The sequence below is a fragment of the Rhopalosiphum padi genome, chromosome 4 (assembly GCF_020882245.1).
Source record: "Rhopalosiphum padi isolate XX-2018 chromosome 4, ASM2088224v1, whole genome shotgun sequence".
Lineage (NCBI taxonomy): Eukaryota > Metazoa > Arthropoda > Insecta > Hemiptera > Aphididae > Rhopalosiphum > Rhopalosiphum padi.
In genome coordinates, this window is record NC_083600.1 from 17,735,248 (window position 1) to 17,759,023 (window position 23,776).

The 23,776-nt window shown below is 27.4% G+C and overlaps 3 protein-coding genes across 6 annotated transcripts; all 3 read left to right on the top strand.

The window, feature by feature from the left end:
- Positions 1-1,431: 1,431 nt before the first annotated feature.
- On the top strand, positions 1,432-3,901 carry LOC132930179 (large ribosomal subunit protein uL5). The gene is made up of 6 exons (XM_060995898.1): positions 1,432-1,579; positions 1,934-2,053; positions 2,125-2,274; positions 2,339-2,486; positions 3,636-3,730; positions 3,802-3,901. The coding sequence occupies exons 1-6, from the start codon at positions 1,559-1,561 to the stop codon at positions 3,835-3,837; spliced, it is 570 nt and encodes a 189-aa protein (XP_060851881.1). The 5' UTR covers positions 1,432-1,558; the 3' UTR covers positions 3,838-3,901.
- A 2,341-nt stretch (positions 3,902-6,242) lies between these two features.
- LOC132930264 (glyoxylate reductase/hydroxypyruvate reductase-like) lies at positions 6,243-9,050 on the top strand. 3 transcript variants are annotated; one of them, XR_009662204.1, is made up of 9 exons: positions 6,243-6,491; positions 6,877-6,995; positions 7,083-7,210; positions 7,287-7,476; positions 7,544-7,710; positions 7,785-7,949; positions 8,016-8,141; positions 8,232-8,415; positions 8,692-9,050. XR_009662204.1 is itself a non-coding variant. In XM_060996030.1 (8 exons), the coding sequence occupies exons 2-8, from the start codon at positions 6,925-6,927 to the stop codon at positions 8,351-8,353; spliced, it is 969 nt and encodes a 322-aa protein (XP_060852013.1). In that variant the 5' UTR covers positions 6,243-6,491; positions 6,877-6,924; the 3' UTR covers positions 8,354-8,518. The 3 variants fall into 3 exon arrangements, 2 of the variants coding, with proteins under 2 accessions (XP_060852013.1, XP_060852014.1); XM_060996030.1 differs by lacking the exon at positions 8,692-9,050 and having other exon boundaries at positions 8,232-8,518; XM_060996031.1 differs by lacking the exons at positions 6,243-6,491; positions 8,692-9,050 and adding an exon at positions 6,511-6,735 and having other exon boundaries at positions 8,232-8,518.
- Positions 9,051-14,344: 5,294 nt separating this feature from the next.
- Positions 14,345-22,736, top strand: LOC132928532 (glyoxylate reductase/hydroxypyruvate reductase-like). 2 transcript variants are annotated; one of them, XM_060993282.1, is made up of 8 exons: positions 14,345-14,647; positions 17,292-17,418; positions 18,133-18,275; positions 18,834-19,023; positions 20,597-20,763; positions 20,926-21,090; positions 21,695-21,820; positions 22,259-22,736. In XM_060993282.1, exons 2-8 carry the CDS (start codon positions 17,345-17,347, stop codon positions 22,378-22,380), a joined length of 987 nt encoding a protein of 328 aa, XP_060849265.1. In that variant the 5' UTR covers positions 14,345-14,647; positions 17,292-17,344; the 3' UTR covers positions 22,381-22,736. The 2 variants fall into 2 exon arrangements, with proteins under 2 accessions (XP_060849265.1, XP_060849266.1); XM_060993283.1 differs by lacking the exon at positions 14,345-14,647 and adding an exon at positions 15,429-15,628.
- Positions 22,737-23,776: the final 1,040 nt, after the last annotated feature.

Here is a 23,776-nt window from a genome sequence, read left to right on the forward strand (position 1 = left end):
TAATGTTATGGATTACAATTATAACTATAATATGACACATACAAAACTTCAAAACGTACAAAGAAATAAGAAGTTGAAGCCTAACAAATAATTTCTTGATGCATATTCATGTAACTATCACTGAGAGTAAACACTGTTCGTAGTACATTGTCGTTATATCTCATAAAATAAACTTTCAGTTAATAAATAAAAAAATATATACTTTATAGAAACACAAAACTTACTTCGGTTGTGTTTGTAGCAATAATTATAGCCACCTAAATAAATAAAATTAAACTTTATAGTGTACAAGACTGGATAACTGTAAACTAATACACAAATGAGAAGAGCTCTGGATTTGTAGTTCAGTATAAGTCATTAATTGTAGGCAGATATAAATCAGTCCAGCCAAAGAATCCACCCCCCCACCCACAAAAAAAAAAAAACTACATGATTCATGGTTAATGAAATTTCTATTTCTGATAAACATTAATTTCGAGTTAAGTTAGGCAATATGAAATGACCAAGCAAAACCCTATTTACTCCAAGTAACAGAATTAATGTTGACATATTGTAATTCAAGTCAAGTTAAAGATCAGCTATATCACTACTTACATGTGCACTTTTGATATATTTAGAAATAGAAGTAATTTTAAATATCATAAAGATATATATAAACTTTTAAAAGGATCATCCATTTTAATCTTTTACAGTGATAGCCGCATGTGTTGTCTCTGTCTTACTAACGCACATCATAGCAAATTTGCGTTCAGCAGAAAACATTTTGTAATGTTAGCTTTAATATTAAAGTAAATCTACCTATCATAAAATTTAATATTTAAAGGTAAGCATATTATCTAGACAATGTTGACATACGATCATATGCTTTAATTGATATTATCGTTTTAAAGTGAATTATAGCTATGTACAATTTTACAACTTTAAAATGTTCATAATTCACTTTAAAACAATAATAATATCAATAAAAGCATATGACATTGTCTAGATAATATTCTTACCTTTAAATTTGATAATAGGTAGATTTACTCTAATATTAAAGCTAACATCACAAAATGTGTTCTGCTGAACGCAAATTTGCTGTGATGTATGTTACTATGTTATTAAAACAGAGACAACACATGCGGGTATAACGTCCTCAAAATAGTAAATAGTGTTAGTTTGATTTAAAATCAACAAAAATGGCAAACTGACAACAACCTACTATGTTCAAATGTAAGCCGATCTATTTCCCATTGCTCCAGAGCCTTAGCATGGCTATTATCTAGCACACTGCTATGACAGTAAAATTCGAACACAAGGAACACTAATTGCCAATCCACTCGTCATAAGAGGTATGATAGAAAATTAAAAAACTTTCGAATTTACCGCGTGAATTTACCGATGATAACAGCGATTTCACAATCGTATTTTACGTTCCATGATATTTTTTAGGTTACATCGACCAAAACAAAAATACTACCACTACACCTCCACTTCATGACAGCGGTCCGTTCGGTAACGTTCCGTTCTTTCGCGTCGTGACTATCTTATAAACAACTTCAGCACAGCCGAATCCATCATGGTCCTCGTCGACTTAAAGGTGAGTGAATATTTTTCATCCGATCCAATCGTCCAAACGCCAGGCCGTTCGCGTTCCGACGACCGATCATCGTCGGCAACCTGACCTCCTCGTAAAATATTTATACTGATATATCCTAAAATTTTTATTATCGCACCGGATTAGTATTCGATTGAATACTCAGACTCGGCAGCCACAAATTGGTTCTGGGGCTCTAAAAAACCGGTGCCACATCATCTACGTTCTTATATTGCAATATACCCTCACGCGTTACTGAGGTGTAATACTCATTAAGAATACATAAGTCCCAAATCTAGAGAAAAATAGTCGATTTTAACCAACCCCCATTTACAATAATTTTGTTTCGTGTTACAGAAGGGAGGCAACAAGTCTTCAGAGAAGACCAAAAATCGTATGCGTGAATTAAGAATTCGCAAATTATGTTTGAACATTTGTGTCGGTGAATCTGGTGACAAGCTTACTCGTGCAGCCAAGGTGAATTATTATTATTGTATTTATCTCTATTATACTGGACGACTAATGTATAATATGTCCTTGTCTTCTAGGTATTGGAACAATTGACTGGCCAACAGCCAGTGTTCTCCAAGGCTCGTTATACAGTAAGATCTTTCAGTATCAGAAGGAATGAAAAAATTGCAGTTCACTGCACAGTTCGTGGTGCCAAGGCTGAAGAAATCTTGGAACGTGGATTAAAGGTGAGTTCAGTGATATTTATTTTTATCAATTAATTTATTAGTTAACTGAATTTAATGTTAAAAGGTTCGTGAATACGAATTGAGGCGAGAGAACTTCTCAGACACTGGTAACTTCGGTTTTGGTATTCAAGAACACATTGATTTGGGTATCAAATACGATCCCAGTATTGGTATCTATGGTTTAGATTTCTTCGTTGTCTTGGGACGTCAAGGTTAGATGATTTTATTAAATTCAATTAAATTACAAATGTTAGATGTGTATCCACTTATTTTTTTCATCAACTAAATTAAAGAATTATGAAAAGGTAATATAAATATAGTAGAATCGTGTGATAACTCAATGTTGTAGGATAATAGAAATTTCCTTCGAGATATTTTACTCGAATTTATGTATAATTTATATTTCTAGAAGAATAAAAAAAATTTGAGTTATCGCGACTACTGTATTTATATTTATCAAATATTTTATGTTAATATCTTCAAAGTAATTGTGCTTAAGTCTAGATGTAATGTTAATTACATAACTCTTAACCCTCACATCAGAAACACTTGGTAGTTTGGGTAATACTTGTCTTTCCTGGTCTATATACAGTAATATACTGTCTGATAATTGTATACTTTCATTCATTACTACAAATTTTTGAATTATCTTAAATTCTATTTATATATTGATTCAAAGAAGCCTAAACATCTGATGTATTTCTACTATAATTTATTCTGTACACCTGTTACGCTTGCCCTTAAATACTGATATAATGTAGATTGAACTGGCTAATTACTTTATTTGATAAAATTTAAAAAAACAACAATAGGCATATATGGTATATCTTAAATACTTTTATTTTTTAATTCGAGGATTGGTTATTAACAAATGCCTTCTCCGTGTTTCATATATGACTTAGACCATACAGGCCATATGCTTGAGTTTTATGTAATACTTCATTGATTTAAATCAAATTTTAATAATTATTTTTTCGCATTTACTTCTTTTTTTCTGGTTTGTATTGTTACAAGGTTGTTTAAAAAGGTAGATATTGAAATAAGTCTGATTTCAAAATCCTTGTTCTAATTTACTTCAAATCTTTGTAAGCTTGTTATAAAACAACTTAAAAAATAGTATACTCCTCTTTTTAAATACTTAACTAACACATTTTACTGTAGGTATGACTTAGTTAGAAATATAATAATCTTCAGTGGGTCCTGTAAATTCAGACTTTCTATATATTTTGTTGTACAAATGTCAATTTAATTTATTTAAAATTTAAAAAGGTTAACATACTAGGTGGATAAACAAATATACATATTTCTATGAAACTATGTAATATATTATAGTATCTTTTATTTTTTAATTATTTTATTAGGTTTCAACGTAGCTCACAGAAGAAGAAAGCAAGGCAAAGTTGGTTACCAACATAGACTAAACAAAGAAGACGCAATGAAGTGGTTCCAAACTAAAGTAAATGTCAAATTTATTGCTATTTATTTTACAATTAAAATTAAACTAATAATATTTTATTTTATTTTTAGTATGACGGAATCATTTTAGCAGGGAAGAAAAACTAATATTAATTGTGTTGTTTATCAATACAAATCCCAAAAATATACATACATGTTGTTTTTCCAAACAGACAGTCTTGTTTTATTTCACACCACAGCTAATTTTTACCTATAGTTATATTTCCTCTCATATAATAAAATATGATATTCCTTTTCTTGTAATGGAGATAAGTAATATCAACTTAGAAAGTTCTAATTTTATTGATTAACTGATTTTAAATGACAATTACTTGTATTGTGAATTATGAAGAAAAATAGACGACTATAAATTCTTCAAATGCATTGAAAGTGCCTGGTCAATTTAGTGATTTTAAATTCTTTTCGTATATTTTTATTATAAAATTATATTTTCCTCAGATTTGTGTGGAGCTATAGGCAACATATGTCACTCCTTAGATATTGAAATACAGGTCTCGATACAATTTGTTTTCATAAATTATATACATTGTGCATTATAGTCAAGACGATTTTAGTGTATTTTTCAAATAATTTGTAAAAACAATTCTACAGCTCCTGCCTCAACTAAATGTTGAACTTTTATGAGTTTTTTTTCTCCCAAAATTGTTAAAAAACTTAGTTTTGTATTTCCTCTTTGCCTCAATACAACTAGTATATATTTTTTGATTGATTTTAAAATAGGCCTGATAAATTTTCTACCATCCCTGGAATTTAAAGTATACTTATAAATATTTATGGTAGGCTGCTATTATATTGCTGACAAATTGAAATTAACATTTTTTACCAATTGTCTTAAGAACAATAATTTTTGCTTCCATTTATTATAAATTGTCCTCTTAAATATTTTCAATTTGTCGAATAAAATATGAAAACTGAACGCTGTCATGAATTGGATATTTTAAATTTTTGAAACCATACGGTCTATTGTAAATTTGGTATTTATTACATTATCAAAAAATGAAAAATCATATGTATAAATTCAATTTTAATTTTAGTTCATAAGTGTTTTTTGTTTTGGTCGAGTAGAGGGTTAATAGTAGTTAATTACCAATACTTTTTTTAAATAATTTTGAACAACAAAAACCACTGCAAGTTAAGGAAATGTATACGCATTGACTTCATAAGCAACACATTCATAATTACTGCAGAGCGCACTTTTTTTAGTATTCAAAATAAATTATCAATATACAATACTTAAATTGAACGTCCTAGTTGATTCATTTCTTAAATGTATTTATATTGACTTAACTTTTTTTATTAAATAAATCAAAAACGTTAAAAATAATGATAATTGAGAAGAATTCAAGCAATGGTATAGACCCGTGTTCCGTGGAATCTAAGGGTTCCATGAGAAATTCGGGATAATATTAATTAATAATATTTTTGATTTGAATTATGATTCTAACATAGAATAGCTCCAAAAATAATTTTGGGGGTTCCACAAAACGTTCAAGCTCCTGCAAAGATTCCACGAGTAAAAGAAGTTAGGAAATACTGATATAGACTATAGAAAATATATAAACAAATAGTATATTCCCTACATCGTGATTGTGAATCATGCTAATGTTTGAAAATATCATGACGGCTTTTATTTAACACGACCATGTTATCATACAATAATTTTTAAATTGGTAAGTTCATAAACTTAATAATTTAATAAATAAATTTTAACTTTCTAATGTCCAAATCCCAAATATAGTTATAACATAGCTAAGTCTATTTTATTAATTTTTATTAAATTAATATAACAAGTTTGTATTACATTTATTTTATTATAATATACCTATAATATTCGTAAATATTAAAACAGAGAATACAACATTTTTCAGGTGTTCCCCCCAAGAATTCTTACTCAGTTACTCTTAATTTTGTCAAATATTTTCATTGATTTAATTATTTACCAGTATGAAACTATGAAAAATAGAAATTTAGATTTTATATTATAAATTTATAAGTAATAACAATTAAGGTAAATTAAATGAGTTTATGATGACAATCAAAACTACAAAATTAATATTACAATTCTTAATAACTCTCCAAAAATATATGGTCAATTCATATTTTATAAAGGGTTATATATACCTATTTTTTATTTCATTAATATTAATATTTATTTATACGACTTTTTTTATTTATTATATAAATAGTAAATACACTGTTAATTTTTGTTATATTAAATAAACACTTTCAGACTAATTTTATTATAGTTTAAATATATACATACAAAAAATATTGCCCCCCACGCAAAAAACTAAAACTGCCCCTGACATTTACAAGGAAAAATTTCTACAAAAACACTGTTCAGGCGTACAGGACGTAAGGCACTAAGCATAAACCGGTAGCATCGATCTGTACATTACGTCATGTGATATCAGTAAGTGAAGAAACGAGATAACTCAACTTTCATTAATTATTATATCAAGGTGGATATATATATATCTTGTATTATACATTATAATAAAAAAGATAAATCATAGTTATCATATCTAAATATCTAATTAGTTATTACTATTTATAGTTATTTGTTACTGCTTAGACTTATGTAACTATATATATATATAGTATAAGTCATGAATAACACTAGTATGAGTAGTATGAAATAACCTATTTACTGTTTTCTATAATTTATATAAACCCGTCACTAATTGTTCCCAAGTTACTACGCGTCAATCAGTTCAACAGACAACAACGTTTTTAATACGGTTAGTCGACAACTAGTTTAGTAGCTTCTGTTTCTGTTTTAATATACTCAGTCCAGTGGCGGCACCAGGATTTTTTTCTAGGTAGGGCCAATGGGAGGCCAATAATTATATCGTAGGGCCAAAAAAATTTAAAACAGTATATTATTATGTCAAAGGTTAGGCCACTGGTAGGACCAGTCATTTTCAAGTAGGGCCATGGCCGTGGTGCTGCCACTGACTTAATCCATCCACTGGACTGCTTCTAGTAATTGATTTTAATTTATACTATAATAGATAAGAAAAATATAAGTAATGCATATGCATTAAACATAATTATTTTTTAAATACAATTTTCACAATAGATAAATTATAACAATGTTAATCTGTAAAAACATTTGTTTTTTAGTGTGAAGAGTTACTACTCCGGTTACTACATAGAATTTAAGTTATCGCCATGTCAAAACCCAAAGTGTTTGTTGCAATGAGACATGTTCCAGAACTTGCAATTGATTTACTTCGTAAAAGGTTTGAATCTATTATCTATACCTCAAAGTATAGTTACACACTACACTTAAACATTTTCCCCATATATTTACTGTTTTTATATTTCAGGTTTGATGTCGAAATATGTGATTCCTTGCTAGCCACTCGGGCAGAAATTATGCAAAAAATACCTGGAAAATTTGCAATATTTTGTAGTCCATCAAACAAAATTGACGAAGAATTAATTAAAACTGCAGGTTAAAATACTCATTATAACCAGATACAATAATAATAATACTGTGTAGATAATTGATGTATTTTTTTATATTATAGGCACGAGTCTAAAGGTTGTTGGAACCATATCTGTGGGATATGATCACGTTGACTTAACTGCACTGAAAAAATATGGCATACGTTTGGGATACACGCCAGATATTTTAACTGAAACAGTAGCAGAAACAACAATTGGATTGTTGATATCAACAACAAGACGATTTTTTGAAGCAAATCATGCATTAAAAACGTAATTTTTAATGAAAATATAAGTAGTTAGGTGTAATTAAAAGCATAAATAATTTTTTTTTTTTTAGAGGTGAATGGAAAAATTCAACACCTGTTTGGATGTGCGGTAGGGGCATTAGAAACTCAGTTGTTGGTATTGTTGGATGTGGCAACATTGGGACATCAATTGCAAAAAAGTTGAATACATTTGAAATTTCTCAATTACTGTATACCAGTAGAACTGAAAAACCTGCTGGTAAAATGTTATTTAATAAATTTTTAGGTACTGCATAAGAATAATAAAAACTTTGAATTCATAATAAATTATAGTTAAAGCTCTTGGTGGAAAATTGGTTACAATCGATGAACTTGTAGAACAGAGTGACTTTATAATTCTTTCTGTCGCACTGAATGAGGACACAAAATTTATCATTAACAAAGAACGCATTGCCAAAATGAAGTCACATGCTGTTTTGGTGAATATTGGTCGTGGAGGTAAGGCACATTTTAAACTTTCATTATTACTATAAAACAATCTTATTTTAATAATTGAGTTTATAGCACTTATTGATCAAGATGAACTCATCAAAGCATTACAAGAAAATAGAATTGGAGGTGCTGGCTTAGACGTTATGACACCAGAACCATTACCACTTGATAACCCTCTAATTAAGATGAATAATGTTGGTATGTACAAATAAATATGACTTGACCTCATGAATGTTTATAAACATTATTAAATTAAATTAATATCTTATAATATTATTTGATTTTAAGTGTTGTTGCCACACATTGGGAGTGCTTCTATTGAAACACGGACAGAAATGGCTATTACCACTGCCAAAAATATAATTGCTGCTTTGGACAATACTCCAATGCCAAACGAAGTGCAATTTTAGGTTAATGGTTATATCCTAATCAAAATTGCATAAAAATAATCTACATTGTTAAATGTTACAAGGTATACAATTTTAATCATTATAAAATGTATTCATTTAAAATTGGTGAATAATATAATATATTATTTTTTTAATATTTTAAATAAATGTCTTTTATTTCATTAACCAATAGTATTGTGAACTTCAAATGATCAATTTATGCATTTTATTTGTGTATAATTCTATTTGATGAAACTACTTAAATGACATAAAATATCTTCTACTACTGTTTGAATAAATTATCAGTATCATTGATAATGTCAATTTCTTATAAATAACTAAACTTGTATACATTTTAGATGTACAAACATACTCATAAGTGTATGCTGACATTATGGACAAAATAGGTAAAAAAAAACTATTCATATTCAAATCTCAGTTCTGTTTCAACTACTGTTCTGCTGTTACTGATGAGGTAACATTTATTAAGAGTAACTAATTTATGTACATTAATCATTTGACGGAAGTAGCCATCCAATGATGATACTACTTATTCTATTATTTAAGTTTGGATCAAACATTTTTATTTGTAAGAGGGGGAGCTTAGTCAATTATCTAATGACTAATATGTCACAATTGTTACAACATAATTTGCGTTTAATTCCTCAAATACCTGTGATCTGCCTAAATTAAAAAATACATAGATATAATTTGTTTATATGTATTTTAAATTTTTACAAAATCACAAAAATGTATAAGCCCAGTGCCGTAACTAGAGTTTCAAAGACCCAGGTTCAAACAAATGTATATAGGCCCCTCTTTGTTGAGATACATAAAAAAGTCGGACTGACTTCACACTGTGGGAATTATTTACTCCTTCAATAGGATAGTATTTGTGGATGTAAAATAATCGTTGCGATTACTTTTAATCTCTTAAATTTATTTTTATAATAATTAACAAATCTATTTATGTCACTCTAGACTTAATATTTTTCCCAATATTTAGATAAACAATTCCAAGTAAAACGGACCAGACTTTTACATTTTGTTATATGAACTTAAATACAAGATAATAATTAGGGCTAGGGACTTCATGCCCTAAAAAACCTTAAAATATGCATTTAAAAAAAGTATATTTGTAATAAATAATAATAATGTTTGTAGATATGATCCATAAATAGATAAATTTGATTAATTATCTGACATAATTATTTTCATTTTACATTGAGTTTTAGTCTAAAATAAAAACAACTTAAATTTAATACATTTGCATATTTTTAATATAGTACTAATTACCTTGAAAATTGAGCTATAAATATTTTATTAAGCTGGGAATTAAAAACTTATTCATTTAAATAATTGTGAAATATGCACTTATAAAATGAAAAATGGTCAAATATGTTCACTTACAAATGAAAAATGGTCGAATATGTAAAATATGCAACTTTAAATTTTAAATATAAACTCGTATTGTTATGTAACAAATTTCTATATGACTTAGCTAAGTTTTTAATGATTATTTAAAAACATGCAGACTCCTAGAAATCCAGACCCCTAATAATAATACAATAGTTATGAATAGAATTAAATCAAACTAAAAAAAAAAAATTGACGGCTATCTGCTAGGGCCCTTCGACCCTGCAGGCCCCAATGGCCAATGCCATGCACCGCCTGCTCCTATGATTTTTTTGGCACTGAATAAGGTACAAGTATTTTGTAGTAACAAACATATAAAGCTAAGATATAAAAATGGTATAGAATGTTCTTCATAAGTAATTCATATTTAAACTAAAAAAAATATACAAACAATCATTTTATTTATTTATTATATTATATAGACTATAGTTTATAGTACAAATTTGGACAAAATTATGTTTTTCGTTTAGAATGATAAATCATTGACTAATGACTTCAAATATTAAACACAAACACTTATATTAGTCTCATTACAGTGACCTACACCTACTCGACACCTAATTTTCAATACCTCACAGTACCTACCAGTGGCGTGTCATACATGTGTGCGATGTGTGCAAATGCCACGGGCCAACGGACCCTCAGCTTGGGGGGCCCATTATTGCTCAACGTTCCACAAAAAAATAAAAGTTTAAATAAATACAGTTATGTACGAAAAAGTAAAAAAATTATTTTTAATTTCAAATGGTTCTCATTTTCTCAATCTGATATTAGTATATCATTGTTAATTGTTATAAAATATAAATTTATGTATATTTATGTTATTTAAAATAAAAATATGTAGATGGGGCCTTTTTTAGTTTTGCACACAGGCCCATTTTTGAGATAAACTGCCACTGGTACCTACCCATTGGCTGCATACGAACTGAGTCCCAGTATAACCTTTTTTGACGAATTGAGTCCTGGGTTGTTTAAGGGTATATACCAATTGAGTCCAGTGAAATTTTAGGTATAATACTAATTGAGTCCATGTTTTAATACTAGCTGAGTCCCGTCAAACTAAAAAAAAAAACCATTTTCCTTCCCATTATTATAGACTTAGGACTATCTGTAGCAAAAAATTCTACAGGTATGGTTAAAAATGTTTTTTTTTTTTTTTAAATATTTTATAATATAAATATATAATAATGTAGGGGTATAATACAGTATGAATAATTAATTGTGTATAATTTAATAAATATAGATAATGATAATAATTTATAATTCTTTATATTGGTAAAAATTTATGGAATAAACATTGTACATATTCAAATCTATTTATTTTGTATGATTGCAATAGCTGTATTTGATGTTGAATTTCTTTTTCTTTATCTTTTATAGAATTTCTTGTACTCAAAATAATCCTCGGACTCAATTCGTATACTATTAGTTTCCTAACCCCGGACTCAATTAGTATATATCTCGTTAGTACCCAGGACTCAATTAGTATATAATTTTTTTTCCCTTCAGGTATAGGGACTCAATTGGTATACAGCGAACCCATTAGTCCGATTTATTTCATCCATGCAAATGGTAGAGAGATGGTTATAAATCATTTACAATGGTTACAGTATATTAATTTCCCCCTGTATTTATACCTACCTGATAACTACATTCTTGGTTTAGTGTTATAAAATGATTTAATCAAATTTTTACTTAAAATATTACGTCGACAATACTAATAATCCAGTACTTTTAAATTATTTATAGTTTTTTAGGTATAAAGTATAGGTTAGGTTACCTCATACCAGTCATACCTATTTAGGTTGCCGGTTGTCGTTTGCGCATCAATATTATTATTTAACAATAGAACTAAAACAGAGTATACATTTTCGTAGGTATTTAAAATCTAATATTGTAGGTAGTAATTTGGCCCACTATAAATTGATTGGCCTGAATAATTGATAGTGGCTTGCACTTAAGTGACCTGCTCTATAGGATATGCGTATTAAAAAAAAAATTGAAATGACGCCACTGGTGGTGTATACACAAAAGAGTTAGTTGTTTTCTAACTTTAATCTTAAAATTCCCAAATTTACTTTCGTAACATTCAATTTTCAATTATTGTGCAGATATTTCTGTTTTAAAATATATAATAATATTATGACAAATAATTATAGGCAATCGGTTAGCAATAACATGACTAAGGTGTACGTTTGACCATTGATTAAATCAATTTAAAATGAATTAATTTTAAAACTAATTCATCAATTTTTATCGCATAAATATATCAAACAAGATAATAGATTGCTGGATAGTAAAATGCGTGAGAGGACACTGTCGAAATGTACGGCCTTACGAGACGTGGACATTATGATATTATAATAATAATATTATTATTATACTGTAATTTTGACTTTTGAGTACATTTAAAAATGAGTCAATTCAAATTGTGGAAAAACTGGAATTATTTTTTATACAATTCTATTGTTCAGCATGCTGATGCGCATATTTTGATATAATATGATAATTCGGTGCAGGTAAAACGGACAATGCGCAAACGATATACGGCCATATTTGGTACCAACTACCAGCACGATTAAAGATATCCAGGTACCGGTAATCGGCAAAAAACGACTAAGGGAAAACGTTAATTTTGGTTAAAAGTTATTAAAATAATTGTCGTCATAAATAATATTATTTTTAAATTACATAGAAATTCGAAAGCACGCTTATTGAAATAAACTTTACATTTAGGTATATTAATTTTTTTAATATGTTATCATATATTTATTTATTTTTTTTTTATTAGAAGTAAGGCTTCAACGTAACAGGTCATTATCCTAAAGTTATATTTGTATATCTATACAATGATATACATGGGTTTCGATAAACCAAATTTTATCGTTAAAAATGTAATCGTATTTTATACCTAGGTATCTACGTAGTTTTGATGAAGGAAGTCGCAATGATAATAATAATAATATAGAGATGGATATAAACTATAGGTTCTAAATATATTTTGTAAAACATTAGGCGTCAGTTACGTCTTGATCGTTCGATGTGAATACGCGATACTTAACGGAAATTTAATAATTAACTAAAAATAATTGACTTTTTATAATATATTTATACTTAGTTAATATTTATTTGATATTTTAAAGTTAACTGCATTTAGCGTTTTTTATCGTGTCGTATAGGTACTATTCAATATAATATCTGTATGTTATTTTTATTATTATTTATTTATAAAATAAACTTTTCTAGATTCCCAGGTACCTATATTATTAACCATTGCTGTATAGATAATAGGTATGATTAATATAAAAAAGTTAAATAATTATTAATGACTGATAATATTATATTATTCGAAAACACGATTGGTTTTGACACGAATGTGAACACGTGGTACCGACCCGGACTCCCGGGACTTTCGCGTACCTACTTAGATTATGAAAGTAATTAAAAATAATCTATAGGAACAATAGGAATCTACGTGTTTAATAGTACCACAGACTATATGAAAATATATTTATATTATACTTCTATCAACTTACTGTAGTAATATACTAATATCTACACTGGTACAGTAGTACCAAATACTGTGTACGACGTATATGGTATTTGGTAGTACCCACTACCTCGTGAGCTAGTAGTCATGAATCATTATAATATACTATTAAAAAAAAAAAAAAAAACATAGTACTACAATAGTAGTTCATAGCTGTTTTGTAACTTAATTGCTTAAGAGTTAAGAGCAATGGTTATATAAGTATTAACTATTAAGTACCATAATAATTAACAACCTATATTTTTTTATTTTAATTATATAAGTGTATCTAGTCTACAAGTCTTGCATTTTATATTATACTATAATAATATACCCACAATCCATATGATATGAGCGTAAATAGGCTATAACCTAAAGGCTCAGACGGTTCAGTAGTATACTGTATTAATGTATTATAGGCTTTAGTAAGTGGTAAATTGAGTAATTTTTTTAACTGTATTTAAATGTATCATTCCTATCGATAGATCATAGATCATAGTCCATATAATATACAACCATTTTTGTTAGACTTTAAAATGCTTCAATCAGGGGTAGCTAACTATAATAATGAAATAGTGAATTGTGATCGACGGCTGAGTTTGTCAAAGTTATGACGATTGAATTATATAACAGTTAACTCCAATCCCACGGTCACCATTTTTTTTCTTTACCCTTGCAAATGTAAATTACACTGTATCCAAATTCTAAGATGAAATTTCAAATAAGTTGAGTCGTGTAATCGTAATATTTTTAGATTTTTTTGTATAAACAACAAATACAAATACTCAATGGAGGAACTTAGCATATAAATTTGATTTTGTGAAAAATGTTCAACTAAAGACTTAAGGTATTTCCAAACGACTCGACATTATTTTGCGATCAGTCATTTAATCTGAACTCACTTGCTCACTAAGTCACTAGATTACTAGAAACTAGAGCAGTTGAACTTAGACTTTACTACTTACTACTTTAGAATATCAAATTATAATGATAATACTTGAACTGATCACGTGATATTGTGATAGTAATATTACGATTAGAAGTGACAGAGGGGAAGTAGGTTTTTGATCCTTTATACATTTTATATTTTTGTCAGTGTCGGTAGTCGGTAGTACGTGAATACTGAATACTAGAATAGTGATTTAAATGGTATTGATTTGTTTATATTATATTACTATAAATAGTGTATTGTTTTTTAGGTGTTTAAAAATTAAAACTATTCAAAGAAGACTCTAGATGTTTTTTGCTTTACCAATTCTGCACCTACCAATAATTATCTAATCATTTTTACCAACGGTGTGATAACCTAAACACGGACAACAACCTGTACACGGTTTTATATTATTGCGTTACAAATAATAACTAATAAAGTAAGTAATAACTAGTAAAATAGGAGGTACGCACTATTCTTTTTAGAACTTTTTTCAGAATGAAAAATAGTTAATTGATAGGAGTGTATACTTAGTACCTACCTACTAATCAGTTATCATAACACTATAGTTTCTTAAGATACCTAAAGATTAGATTTGAAAGTATTTACATTAAAAAAAAAAATTAATTACAAAATGGTGTGATGAGTAATGTTTAAGTTTAAAAATGTTTTAAATGTTAGTAGTAAGTGCCTACTAACGTAGATACTAGTTACTTACAAAGAATACGGTATAACTTGAATTCATACTTAAATTTAGATTATAATAGTGATACATTAGTATCTATATTGTTATAAAATTTCACACAACAGTTGACATTTGAAAAATAATTTCGTTTATATGCAATACTTTACAATTTTTATTTTTATCAATATATCTTATATATCTTATATTATAATATGTTTTGTTTTTATAATTAAAAAAATCTTATCATTATAACTAAATACTGATATTAGTGATATTATCACTTTTAAGTCTACGCCCTAATCGAAAAATTAACAATAACTTATGAAACTTAATTATTTTTTACTAAATACTTCATAATTCCTATTGAATATAGAAATATAGAATATATAGATACACCGCTTAATTATTGTTATATTTTTTAAGTCATAAAGCTTATTCATGAATTAAGCTATAGTTAATTATGATAACATATTATTTTAATATATTATATTGTGCTTATAGTATGCGGCCTTTGATTAAACTTATTTAAACTGGTTAAAATGGTAACAAATTGATAACATAGTAATCGTGAGAACAAAAAGTAAGAATAAATCAATAAAATCGCTTTTCACGGAAGTCGGTATGTGTCGAGACTTCGGGATTAGTCCTGGTCGAGCTGATCCAATGTCCGTCTGCGTGACCGATATTTCGTTGCATACGTCGATTAGTGTATTGATTCATGAATATGAATACCAAGTATAAATAATTAATATTTACAAAATCATTTTTTATAATATAAAATACAAAATATCTATTTACTTATTAATATATAATTAAACCTATCACCTATGATAGATCTAAAATAGTTAAATGTTTACCTACCATTTTTTGATTTTTCATTACACTTAAGGGATCTTCTCTAAGTTTTAGTGGTGGACTTTCCAAAACATAAATTTATCAATCAATAAAACACTATACTACTATAATAAACTTCGTGTAAGCACAAATAACCTAGATTTTTGTTTTGAATGTGGATGGTAAGAGGAACAGTAGTTGTAAGTTACAACTTGTAACTTAAATTTTTATAAACTTTTTTAATACAATTAATCTTGGCAGATATTTGGAACAAATATAATCTACAAAGCCAATTTCTATTTATGAAACTGGTGAAGTCAATTTTTAACTTATAGCAAATTAAACTTTATTATGATTTATAATATAGGTAGCTAATATACCTACATTGCTCACCATGCTCGAAATTTAAAATGTAATATATATGCATAGGACTTAGAATAGAGATAGTAATAGTCTACTATACTGTTATTGTTTTATAAGTCATGAAAAAAAATGTAACGTACCATGTACCTTGTACCTACCTAACTAGTAACTACACATGTCCTATATTCTATATAGACTAAACGTCTAAACGTAATATGGTTTACAATGATAATCGGTCAAAAAGTCCGTTTTAAAAAAAGTTGGACTAAAAGTCCATATTCAGTTTTTATAGTCGGATAAAAAGTCCGAAAATACAATATATTTTATATAGTATTTATTTTAAAAATTTTAAAGTGTTTTTAGACATTATATATTATACACATTATATTATTATATTTTTTTTCTATTTTATTATTTTTATTTATAATTATATATTTTATTATTAATTAAATTAATTTTTATAAGTACAATCGATAATCAGAATAAAAATCCCCGAAATAAAATATCGCGTTTCTTAATATTTTAACAATATAGTTTAAAAGATAAAAATTTCAAATTAATAAATTTTAATTTTTAGAATATGTATTGTTACATTATGTTTATAAATGATATATTTAGTTATATTAAAATCTATATGTTTTTATAAATAATTATAAATAATTTTGTAATTAGCGTTTAAAAAATTGAATTTTTTTTCCTAGGGTCGGGCATTTTTTTCCCGGTTTTCCAATGATTCTATTTCTATACAATCACACGATATCTTAGGAACAACAATATTAAAATTTATTTGCAACTAAATATATTTCAACAAAAAATGAATTTTATTTTATTTATAAACACGTCAACTAAACTAAAACTAAAAAAAAAAAATAGTATATATAATAAAAAAATATAAATTTTTCATTACTATATAGAATATAAATACCTAACTATAATGGATTTCCATTATTTTTGTTAGTTATACGAAAATATAATAATATAATATGTATACAAACATTTTTAAATTTTCAAATATTTAAAATAAATATTAATTATATAAAATATTTTTTATTTTCGGACTTTTTTTGTTATGTATTCGTATATTGTTTTAACTTTTAAGTCTAATATCTAATCACAAGTTGTCCATCTTTAATGGCTAATACAGTAATACATACTTTTTTGTTTTATTTATTAACGTAAAAATGATAATGTTATTTTACAGTACCTAATTAAATCATTGGAAGTATAAAAACACGTTTTAGTACTTATGCAGAAATGTCATCAAAACCAACGGTGTTGTTATTACGTAATGATTATCCTCAAAAAGCTGTCGATTTATTACGTACAAGGTACCTACTATTTCGATTACCTAATTATTTATTTTAATTTTTGCTATAAAATCTAATTGTATTATTGTAATTACTTAATCTGTATTCATAACATATATTAATTACTAAGGTTGTGCACTTTTAGCACTTATACTAGTTATACTAGTATTATACTAAATACTAATTCAATAACAATTGAACTTCAAGCTTGTACAATATTCTGATTTTTGATAATTAGTCTTTTGGGTGAAATAACTAAATTGTATTAGTGTAATAGAAATTTAGATTATAGATATATAGTCAGTTTTTATTTGAAACGTATTACACAAAACTCAATTTTAACATAGGAAAATAAAGAACAATGTTTTGCTTCTATCTGGAAAAAGTACATTTTTTATTTTATGGTTTATAATGGTCATAATGGTCATATAATGTGCATTTTGATGTGATTTAAAAAAAAAAACAATAGTTCTTTTGACATGATTTCGTCAAGGAAATAATAAATTTTGTGTTATCAGTAATATCAGAACTAATATTATATACTCGATTTTGATGTTTTTGGAAAAAATAATTTTCAAATTGTGACCCTTAATTTTAACAATTACAATTTTTGTGACCTATCTCTACGTTGTACATTTGTATTAGTTTATAAATTAAATATGCAATTTCATAAAAATTAATAACCAGATGAAAACAGACATTTCAAACCATTATTAAAATATAAATTAATTACAGGTGTAATGTAGAAATGTGCAAATCTAGTAAAAAGGATGGAAGTATCATCGCAGAAGATGTTCTCGAATGTGTACAGGGCAAGTTTTCAATTTTCTGTCATAACAACAGAATTCTGATAAATGAACAGGTCCTGAAAGCAGCGGGTTAGTGTTGGTTGATGATATGCTATTAATGTTTCTTTAGGTATTTAAATATTTAATTAATTATATATATAACCCATGTATATCACAAATACGTAAAAAGATCGACATTTAAAAAATAAATAAAATATTGGTGGCCCAGGCTTTAACTGAAACAAATTCGGGGTTCAACATTTTTTTTTTAATATTTATATTAGATACTTATCAGTAATCCGAACCCATGGACCCTCCCCCTAGTTACTTCATATGATTGTACCTAAAAAATGTAATTTTTTTGCCGAGACCTTTTGCAAAAATTTAAGATCTAGCGCCTCTAAAATAAAAAATTAATCAATTAGCCATGGCTAAGACTCTTGCAAGAGTCACTAATGGGTAGCTATTTAATCATACCTTTCATTCTATATATTACTTTATTATATAAACTTATTGTCTCATCTGTATAGATTGTTTTTGTCCAATAAAAAAAAATATAAAATACATAAACTTTGTAGTATTTTATGTCTTCGTATACCTCAAGTCCACAACATAAATATTAAACAAAATAAATTATTATGTATATAGGACCCAGTCTTAAGGTGATCGGTACCATGTCTGTGGGATATGATCACGTTGACTTGACATCAATGAAAAAATACGGTGTACGTTTGGGAAATACGCCAGGCATTCTGACGGAATCGGTTGCGGAAATTGCTGTAGGTCTCATTATAGCCACTACCAGAAGGTTTTTCGAAGCGAACCGTGAATTGAAAACGTAAGTGACTGAATCGTGTTATAACTTATAATGAAGACACTATATGACCTATGTTAGTGGTATGATACATCGTGTACATTATTTCGATTAGTGTTCATACCCGCGAATCTGGACTTGGGACCCATCGCTTGTCTGCTTGTATAAAATGTATGTATATTATTATACTCATATGATAAAATTTCGAGGGGGGGGGTTGTCTAACATTTTTTTTAATATAGATACTACAATTTTCGGCGCATACTAGTTGGGTCCCACTGGTCCCAGGTTCCAATTGTTTACTATTTTATTTTCGTGATTTACAATCCTCGTCTAGTTATAATAGTTAATAACTAATAAGTAATAATTGGGTTGAAATTTATAAGATTCAGATTTAACATTCGTAGCAATTATTTTTTCCAAATATTTTTTCTGTCATTTTTTCCTTTACAAAATCTTTCTTAGATATTATACAGTTTCTAAACGTCGATTTGAATATTTTTTAAAAGTGTATAAATTGAAATATATTTGGGTGAGCAGAATAAAACATAGAACTGATTCGTGTGAATAAAAGGAGTCACATGCGTTTGTTGTTCTTATTATAGTATTGTACTAGGCTTAAATTCACTCATTACTACGATAAAATATTACTATTATTATACCTATAATCAGTGTATTTCAATTTTCAACGGGAAGTACGTGATCCATATTATATTTGTTCATTATGTTATTACTACGAATCGTAAATTTTTAATACAAAATATATACAAAATACAATGTGTATATAGTGTATACTGTAAGGATATTATTCTTTTTATATTATTATAATTTTTAATAAATATATGGGTACAAAAACTGCCGCTCTTATAAATTTGCCGTCGGGGGCAATTGCCCCCTTCCCCCCTAAATGTGCCCCTGACTACAATTCGAAAAATAATTATAAACGGACCAAATTCAAACACATCATTTTAAATGCCCGGACCCGATTCGTACAAAATGTAAAACTTATATTATTTTTGTACCCCACTTATTGGATGCACCCGAAATTTTATAGTCAATAAACTATATTTACCAGTGAAATGTGGCTACTTTTAAAAATTTCGGGGAGGGTGTCCGTACCCCTGGACCCTCCCCCAGTTACAACCTTGCTCAAATACTTACTAAATACTTTTTTGGCCTTTCATGTAGCTGCGCAGTAACATAATATTACTATATTAGTATATAAAACAAAAATCATAATATAGATATAATTATACAATTTAATATATTTAAATTTTTAAAAACAAATATTATTGTTTAAAAAAGAATAAGCACACTAAAAACTATTGTATAATTTATATATTTATGAATTTATGAGCAATTATAATACTATAATAGTATACAAAGATTGTCTATTTTTTTTAAAACAATAATTATGATCAATTATAATTTATAATGAATTGAATATCAATTTTTTATAGCGTTATGATACAATTCTATAGATAATAAATCAAATTTATAACATGATAAGAGAAATTTGGGATTTTAATTAAAATATTAGATGATAGATATGTTAAAAGCTATTGGTAATTTTATTTTTTTATATGCGTGTATATAGTGGTGGATGGAAGGAATGGATTCCCGGGTGGGTGTGTGGTAGAAGCATAAAAGGATCGGTCGTGGGCATCTTAGGTTGCGGCAGAATCGGCACGTCGATCGCTGAGAAATTGGTCAATTTCAAAGTGTCCCAACTTTTGTACACCAGTAGAAATGAAAAACCGGACGGTAAGTATTTACCTCTACCGTTTATACGGACGTTCTATGTGCGTGCCGCGTGGAGTAATAATCTATTATTGGTGGTGAAATAAAAGTATGCAAATAAACCAAAAATATAAAAATATTAAATTAAATTTAAAACTGTGATTAGTTATGGTGTCTTTTTTCTAGTAAAAGCCCTTGGTGGACAGTTGGTCACGGTGGACGAATTGATGGAGCGTAGCGATTTTGTCGTAGTCGCTGCGGCTTTGAACGATGAGACAAAATTCATCGTGAACAGAGAACGGATCGCCACTATGAAGTCCAATGCAATACTTGTAAACATTGGTCGCGGACGTTAGTATATAAGTAGTTGTATTTTAACTATATAAAATATATTATGTATTTAATCTATAGTTCTGTATAGATTTATGTTTCTCTTGATCATTTTTGATATAATAATAACTTGAAACCAACCTTAGTATTCTGAGTATTCAGCACAGTGACCCCAATTTTTTTTTATTCAAGTAATTATTGTTTTAAAAAAATATCATTAAAATTTCAGAAAAAAAGAATTATTTGTAATTTAATATAATGCTTATCTATTGAAAAAAATATATTCCGTTTAATTTTAATTTTTAAAACGGATTTGGTGAGCCAAATTTAAAATCATTGAGGAGAACTCTTTTAATTATTTAGATGGCAAATCATGTGTAAAAATATTATATAATATCTAGTTTATTTGTGCTCACGACATATAAAATAAAAATATAAACAATTAATAGAATAGATATTATATTATTTTAATTGAATCATAGTCGAGAACTTAAAATTATTCACCACAACCATGTTGAATACGTGTGATCACATCTAATCGGCAATCACAGTCAATTTATAAAATATAATATTTATTTATAGCCACCCCCATGACTTATATTTTATTGGTCTCTAAATTTCGTAGAGCTGATTGACCAAGACGCTTTGGTCGAAGCTCTCAAGGAGAAAAGAATCCGAGGCGCTGGACTGGACGTGATGACACCCGAACCACTGCCATTGGATCATCCACTTATGGGACTGGACAACGTTTGTACGTGTTTCTATCATAATAGTTTTGAATATTTTGTTTTAATCAAGGTGGATCGTGGATATATATCCACCTCGGTTTTAATATTAGTTGTAGATCAATATAATATATGATAAGTATAAAGTATTAAGAATAGTGTGTAAAACGTAAAACACACCACTGTTATATATTATATTGTTCTCCAGAAGTATCGAGTTAAAACTATATTATATAGTCTATATATAATGTACGTAATACATATCTATATGTCATCTTTATTATTAGTTTTTATTTGAAAATAATATCTATTTATTTTTCAGAGTAGGCATTTCGCATTTACTATTTTTCTCATTTCCCCTGTAATTTTTTTAATAAATACGCCGCGTATTATACGCGTGTCTATTAAAATAGAGGTTTCACTGATTTCAGTATAAATAATAATTTTTTTCACGTTATTTATAGTGCTCCTGCCACACATTGGTACGTCCACTTTGGAGTTGGAGGAAGAGATGGCTGTGATGACCGCACAGAACATATTGGCTGTATTGGACGGTTGTCCTATGCCAAACGAAGTGGTTTTTTAACGTTTCGGTAATCACTGCTGCAACTCCCCAGTCCCCACACAATCATAATAATTTTCAATCATTGCATTTTAAAACTTATAATAATATGTTTAATAATATATGTTACTATCTGTACATTACCAAAATACCGATTTTAAAGCACTACTTAAACGTAATGATATGGTTAATTTTGTTGTGTAATTAATAACTATACTAAACTACTTATACTTGTGTGTGTGACGAATAAGAAAAAATGACTACAGAGTAGTATATCTGTAGTACCTACAGATCACTAATATCTGTATTTTTTTATCTCGAGTATGTAGATTGATTTTTTTTTTTTAATTATTAATAAAAATACCCCCGGCAGCATGTCATTGGGAATTGATTGATTTTTCTCTCTAATAATTTTTAATATAAATATATAATATATCACATTAATATATATCTACTATCTAGTAAAATAACAGGTATCTATGAATATTTATATTATATTTGTACATAACACATATATAATATATCTATATACCTATCTATTTTTGGGAACCGGATATTTGAGTGCACATTATAATATATTGTTTAGGTATAATTAGTACAATGTGTAATAACTCATAAATAAATAATAAGTTAAATTCAAATAATTGGAAAGTTAAGTAGTCATTAACTTAAGTTACTGGCATTATTGGCATAAAGTAATCATATAATTCATATTAAGTACAACTTAAATAGTTAAATGAGTTACACAATATACTAAAAATTTTACCTAAAAATATAAACTTACCTATTATATGTGAATATATTTTTTATAATACACAAAAAAACTAAAAATTACAGTATTTATTATACTTATCAATTTATAAATCTAAAGGTTTTTGAATTTTGTTGAATGTTGTTACATATTACAAAACTATAGTTACATACTTATATAGTTATTACTATCTGAATTTTCATTGTGGTCGGGTATTAGTATAAAAAATGTGGTGTACAAATTGATGCCACTGATTTATACTAAGATAAAGCCCGTGCAACCGAGTCACAACAAATAAGAAATTGGTCAAATATCACTGCTATGTGATCAATCGACCGTATGGTTCTCAATGATTTATATACAGGGTTTAAAATGGAAAAAAATTCAAGGAGGGACTAATGTCTGCTTATAGTTTTAACCATTCCATATATAATTTTATGTATAATGTCTAATGCATATAGTATAATATGTAATATATAAAAATTAAACAGTGATTATGTAACATACTCATTCCACTTTTATTCTCGAATGATGTTCAAATTTGTAATTTATTTCATGAAAAATTTAAATCACAAATATTACTACCTTTTTAAAAATAATTAATGTTTTACACAAATTTAATATTTTTAAAGAGAATATTTTTTCTTATAATACTAAGTTGTTAGTATT